The 6,097-nt window shown below is 50.8% G+C and overlaps 2 protein-coding genes across 4 annotated transcripts in view; one reads left to right on the top strand and one right to left on the bottom strand.

The window, feature by feature from the left end:
- Positions 1 to 1,203: 1,203 nt before the first annotated feature.
- PPCS (phosphopantothenoylcysteine synthetase) lies at positions 1,204 to 6,091 on the bottom strand. Of its 3 annotated transcripts, none has more exons than XM_025203717.1 (3): positions 6,000 to 6,091; positions 4,845 to 4,948; positions 1,204 to 3,846 (listed from the first exon to the last, which is right to left on the bottom strand). In XM_025203717.1, exons 2-3 carry the CDS (start codon positions 4,935 to 4,937, stop codon positions 3,472 to 3,474), a joined length of 468 nt encoding a protein of 155 aa, XP_025059502.1. In that variant the 5' UTR covers positions 4,938 to 4,948; positions 6,000 to 6,091; the 3' UTR covers positions 1,204 to 3,471. The 3 variants fall into 3 exon arrangements, with proteins under 3 accessions (XP_025059502.1, XP_025059503.1, XP_006023240.2); XM_025203718.1 differs by lacking the exon at positions 6,000 to 6,091 and adding an exon at positions 4,072 to 4,205 and having other exon boundaries at positions 4,845 to 4,874; XM_006023178.2 differs by lacking the exon at positions 6,000 to 6,091 and having other exon boundaries at positions 4,845 to 5,982.
- Positions 5,974 to 6,097, top strand: part of ZMYND12 (zinc finger MYND-type containing 12) — an 8,776-nt gene continuing 8,652 nt past the window's right edge. The window contains exon 1 of the mRNA XM_006023226.3: positions 5,974 to 6,042. Within this exon, the coding sequence (XP_006023288.1) occupies positions 5,974 to 6,042 (69 nt within the window). The remainder of the gene's footprint in view (positions 6,043 to 6,097) is intronic.

Raw genomic sequence — 6,097 nt, 5'->3', positions numbered from 1 at the left:
GAGGCCCCGCCCCCGCCCCGCCTCCCTCCAATCGAGCACTGCAGTCTCCTCGGGCCCGGGGCGAGAGGGGGGCGGGTCGCGCGGCGCTTTAAAGCCCAGTCTGGAAAGCGGCGCCAAACCCTGCCCCACTCCCCATCTTCCGTGAAGACATTTGTTTGTAAACGCTGAACACGAGGCTTCAGAGCTGTGTGCAGTCCAACCGCTGTACACGTACTAGCAGCCACATTGTGGGCGCGTTCAGATGCAGGCTGGCACTGCGCGGCGCAGCATGGAGTACAAGGCACACACGCTGCCCCCCACCTCCCCGTGGAGATGCCGCAATCGCCGTGCAGAGCCGCGTTAGCAGCAGGACAAGCGCCGCCGGCCGGAGACGTGGACGGGAAGGCCTGTGCGCGGGGCACGGGGCAGCTGCTGCAAGTGGAGACGGAGCAGCCATGCTCACGCAGCACCACACTGTCTGTACTGGGCGAGCAAGGCTCACTCGTGTGTGGGACGGATTCGCAGAGAAGCGGAGCCACGCTACCACGGCTGTGCAGGTCTGGTTCCAGATCTGCCTGGCGCATACCTGCAGAGCGCTGTCGTTCCCTGTGCCGATCGTCCAAAACGCTCCAGCAGGGCTCTCGCCTTGCACGGCAGGGCTGTCTGTGCGCTTTCGACTGGGTAGCTTTCCATCGTGCAGAAAGGACACCAGGAATCCATTCACCCGTCTTCTCAGCGCCTCAGACCCTCACCGCTCCAGTCCCCTGTACGCTGAACGAGGTATCTGGCACCCTGACACTGGACCCCAGGCAACCTCCTCAGTGTTACATAAAATACAGCACTGCACTGAACCCAGGATCTGGTGGAAAAGGGCCTCGTGGTGGTGGAGTGGATCTAGCTATCACGGGACAGTTAATACAAACGGGCACGAGCACTCAGCACAGCTCACGTACATTAGGAACAAGCATTTCTGGAAAGCGTGCTCTAAAGCTACCTGCCTCCCACCACCTCCATAGCAAATCCACTCGCCCCAAGGCTCGCCAGCCCCAGCACTAGAAACACTCATGACCTCATTCTACATAAAGGAGGAATTCCCCCGTAGGACCCCAACCACAGCTAACTCCAGCTGAGAAGAACAATGTCCTGTGGGAACTAAGCACCTTGAACACAAACCCTAAACTGTGGCTCCAATACTTTAACTCCACAGGCTCCCCAGGGGTCCCAAAGGACACATTCAAGTCGTATTTTGTTTGCTCATAAGAAAGCTTTATTTCTCTCGTCAGTCAAATAACTAACTTCTTGCAAAATGTGCAACAAATCCCACAAGCAGACAACGAGCTGGCCTCCACCTGCAGAGCAAATGTTCACAAGACAACATGCCATGAGCTAAAATATACCATTTCAAAACACACCAGTACACAGAGCATGCATGGCAGACAACTCCATCAAGAACCCCCGACAGCTGACTGACTGCAGTATTCTACTTAGGAGTTTCCAAAGCACAGAGTGTGCAAAACCAGCCCCCTACAGCCAGACATCCACAGGCAGCACAGCCAAACATTTACAGCCTGTCTTGCAAGTAGGTGCACAGTGTAGCCTGGGGGCTCTCATTTAGAAAGGAGTATTTCATGGGTGGCTCAAACAATCTCAGACCACAGGCAGGGTCAGTCTCATCATCCTGTTATCACACTGTAATCAGTCAGGCAGTCAGTCATCCAATTCTGTCTGGTTACTGGCCAGCAGCACAACTCCTCCACCCTCGTTCCAAAGCCTGCAATCCCTTCTTGGCATCCTGACTTCTTGCGTAAGAGTCCCTGCCCCAACTCAGCTTCTTGACTTTTCTTTACAGCAGACTTACAAACTATGGCCCTATCTCTTCTGCAGATTCACTGACACTGAGGTTTCTCCTCTGCTTTTTTCTTCAAAACCTCATCCCACCCTCCTAACTGATCAGCCTGGTCCCATTTTCACGCTGCTCCCCCCTCAGCCTCTCTTGCTCTCTTCAGATTTATCTCCCTCAAGTACAAGTATGTGTTGGCCCTTAGATGTTCAGTGTTATGACAGCAGTGTGTGATCCCTGCCCACTATCCCTGAAAGGCCCACTGCTCCCAGGAATTTTTCATAGTCCTGGAATGAGCTGAGAACTCTTAACCTGAATACTACCTTCAACTTGCTTTAAAAAAAAAAAAAAAAAAAGCCTCCCCTAACCCTGTTTCAAGGGAACCATTTAAATTAATTTCCTCCTCACATACAGCTGTGGGGACAGCTGCAAATGCCATCCAACCATTTCCACCTTTCCTCACTGCAAGTTAAAGAGGTAGATTAAAGAATGTATTTCAGCCTGTACATTTTAAATCACATGAAAGTACCATTTACAAAGTGAGGACCATCAAATCCCACAGCACATACAATGTCTTTGTTGCACATCCAAATGGCTCAGATTTTAAGACAGACAGTAGAGCACTAGTACCTAGGTCAATCCCCCTTCAGCTGCCCCAGCCCACCACCCAAGTAAGTTACAGTCCCCAGCCAGCCCTCTCCAGACCATACCTAAAGGCCTTCTCCATGTACCTGTGTTCCACTGCATAGATGTCCTTGTCTTTCTGTCCCGCCCTGATACCACATGTTGTGGACCACCCATCTCTCCCTTATCTGTCCCTTTTTGCTGCAATAGAAGACATACTGCTACCACTGGCATATTAAGTTGTAGCCCTTTCCTCAGCTTCTCCAGTACCTTAGGCAAGTACCTCTGCCCTCCCTACCCCCGGCCCCATGAAGTCATATGTATCGTTTTCAAATTCTTCCTGGCACCAACTGAAATGGCCAATCATTGACTGGTGTCCAAAGAAGAAGCTGAATGAAAAGTTCTCGGCAACAACTGTGAGGCCTACTTCCATTCCCCAACCCTCTGATACATGGGGACAGAGTTCCTCTAAGCAGTCTCCAAAGACTCTTTGAACTCCCTGTTACACACCAAATGCTATCCAAAACTCTCTGCTTGGTGTGCCCAGCTGTTTCTCCATACACCTCTGACACTCATCACTCCTGTCCCTATTCTGTCATTTGCTGTGCCCTGTATTTGGCTGATTCCTAGCTCTGTGACCCTCTCCAACTGGGAGTGACAGGTCTTTTCTTCTGGTGGACTCCTTTGTACCTTCTGGGATTTCAAATCTGCAGTTACATGGGGTCTTAAAAAAAGCAGCTCCTGGGAAATCTTTACACACATATACAGAACCCAACCCCATACAAGAAAATGGCTATGGAAATATACTTCCCTTTCTTCTCCACAAACAGGAGCAATAGTATTCTTTGGGAATGATTTCAATATATATATTTTTAAATATGAATTTCATATAATCATTATGAAATCACGGGAAAGTTAAACAGTATTGGACGGTACTCTTTTCTCCTCCTATCTAGTGCTTCGGTTACTTTTTCTCTATTTACCCGTAATAGAGAATTCCTCCAGTTTTACTGTCCCCCTACTCAAATTCAGTTTGCTTCTGATGATTCAGACCTAGCACAAGCAGTTCCCTTCCCATCAGAGTTTTGTTTCTCTATAAATGTTGTGTGTTGAGCCTGAAGGTGGTTCACTATCTTCTCCTCTATTTCCACACCTTGTGCTACTTCTTCATCAGAAAGCGATAACTTAGTTTGAGAGTCTTTAGTTACAACAATAACAGAGGTTCTCCGTGATTCCAGGATATTTGCAATCACCACCTGATGCCGATACTTTTCCAAAGCCTTCAGTGATTTATCAATTAAGATGTCTGGATCCGTTTCCAGTTTAAAGGAAATAACAAAAGCTTCAGGGGCCCATTCTTTGACTAGTGGAGACAGCATTTTTGGCACCATCTTCATCGTGATCTGCATTCGGGAGGAAAAAAAAATATCAGAAGACAGACATTTTTGCACATAGTAAAATGATTTCAAAGAGAAATAAGGTAAAGACAGGGAATACAGAAAATGCTAGTTTCAGCTGAATTCTACACTTAGAGCATTGTCATTTTTAAGTCTCCATTTCATTTTACTAGGAAAATTAAAAAATGTCCATTATCACACACACTCACAAAATTCAGTTTGAATACTAACTTGGATGAGAAAAAAAAGTTTCCTTGACAGATGAAGCAGCCCTAAGTAACAGAATCAATATGCCAGCTCCTCTCATCTGGAAGCAAGGTGTTGGGGATAACTCTGATCCCACTTAAAGGTGAGTTTTCAAACCTCTGTAATGCAGACATACGAAGGAGGGCTCGCCGTTTCATTCTGCACTGACATTTTCAGGTTAAATATATAGCATCTACAAGCAAGTTCTGGAGATCTGCTAGCCCTGGATCTAGTTCAGGCACAAAGCTAAGCAGAACCACCTAGCTAGATTAGCAGCGCAGCCCTTAACCTGCCATGCAACCTTTCCGCTCCATTCCTCAGCATTACCTCCCACCCTTTGTTCTAATTTGCCCAACCACGACGCAACTCAGGGCACAAACTGTTTCCTCACAGGTTCTTCCCCCCGGCAGATCTTGTCATCACCAGCCTTGCGTGCACCCCCCGCCCCTCCCCCGACTTACAGGAGGGTGGAGACTGGAAACCCTAGCTACCTCCCTAGGAGAAAGCCACTAATCAAGGGGAAAAAATAAGAAAAGGGTTGGAAAGGCAGGGCCCATTGCTGGTCTGCCAGCCTTAATGGCCTGGCACATCTAATGGGTGCAAGGGGAACTCCATGCTTTTTGGCATTGAGCACGGTCACTGGCTTCTGCCTCCATAGGACACCCAGACGTGTGTGCAGGCAAGTCCAAGGTCACTGAACCCATCATGGGCAGGGCAGGGAGGATGAGCCGAGCGCCGGCACAGACTAGAGCTTTCACCTGCAGAGGCCCCTCTGAGGACTGGATCTTGTGTTCGGGCATCTCCGAGGCTGGCACGTAGAAGTCGGACACGGCTGCAGCCAGGTAGAACATGGCGCTGGCACCTGAGGAGACAGGCTGGGGTAGTAAGAACATAGAGAACATGCAAACTGCCATGGACTGGGTCAGACCACAGGTCTGTCTTGCCCAGTCTCCTGCCACACCATGGCAGAGCGCAGCTACTGGAAAGGAGCGACCTGGGTCTGACCAGTCTTTTCCACTGTTCCTCTCTCTTGCAGCCTGCAGCATTTAAGCTCAAGGAAGCTCTGGTGCAGAGGCTGCGCCCCTCGCTCCCATACCCAAGAGCTGCTGATGCCCCTTTCCTCCGAGCACATGTCCAAGCCCTTTCTGAATGTGACTGAGCGCTCGGCTCCCACAACAGCTGGTGGCAACGAGTTCCACACACATTAATGACCTGCTGGGTGAAAAATAGCTTCTTCTCCATCCTTTTAAACTGACTGCCTACTAGCTCCATGTTGCCACCCCTAATTCTTGTATTGAGACATAAAAAATAATAAATCTCTATTTACTTTCTCTTCCCCATTTAGCATTTGGTAAACGCTCATGTGATGCCCGAGACATCTCTTTTTTAAGCTGAAGAAGCCTGGCCCCGTTTCAGACCAGTCATCCTTGTGCCCATCTCTAGTCCCTCCCTACGGCTTTGGCGGTGGGACCAGAACTGGGCACCGTGTTCAAGGGGCAGCCGTCCTGCGGGCTCATAAACGGCACGCGACACTTTAGCTCTGCTCACAACTCATCGCTAATCTTTCATTTGCCCTTTCGACGGCTGCCAAGCGGATGTTCGCTGCACGTCACCCGACAGCGCGGCCTCCGCGCCTCTCCCAGAGCACGCGAGCGTGTTTGTGACCGCCCACGAGCTTGTCCATGTCCGTGCGCACACGCAAACGTCCATGCACACACGGTCGTGCGGGGCTGTGTCCGGGGCTGCTCGCATGTGAAAACGGGCACGAGCACAATCACGCCTGGGCATGCTTGTGTGGGGCCGTGCCTGCAACTGCACACGGGTGTGCCCGTGACTGCTCACACGTGCACAGACACAATCGCACGTGTGCCGAGGTGCAGGGGCACAATGACGCGTGCCCTGTTGGCACGTACCGAGGGGCGCGAGGGCGCGGGCGGCGGCGCGCAGCAGCGCCAGGTACTCGGCCAGGCCAGTGAACTCGAGCGGCAGCAGCGCGGCCTGGTCCCGCGCG

Source organism: Alligator sinensis, unplaced genomic scaffold (genome assembly GCF_000455745.1).
Source record: "Alligator sinensis unplaced genomic scaffold, ASM45574v1 scaffold512_1, whole genome shotgun sequence".
Taxonomy (NCBI): Eukaryota; Metazoa; Chordata; order Crocodylia; family Alligatoridae; genus Alligator; species Alligator sinensis.
This window is presented reverse-complemented; position numbering and strand designations above follow the sequence as displayed.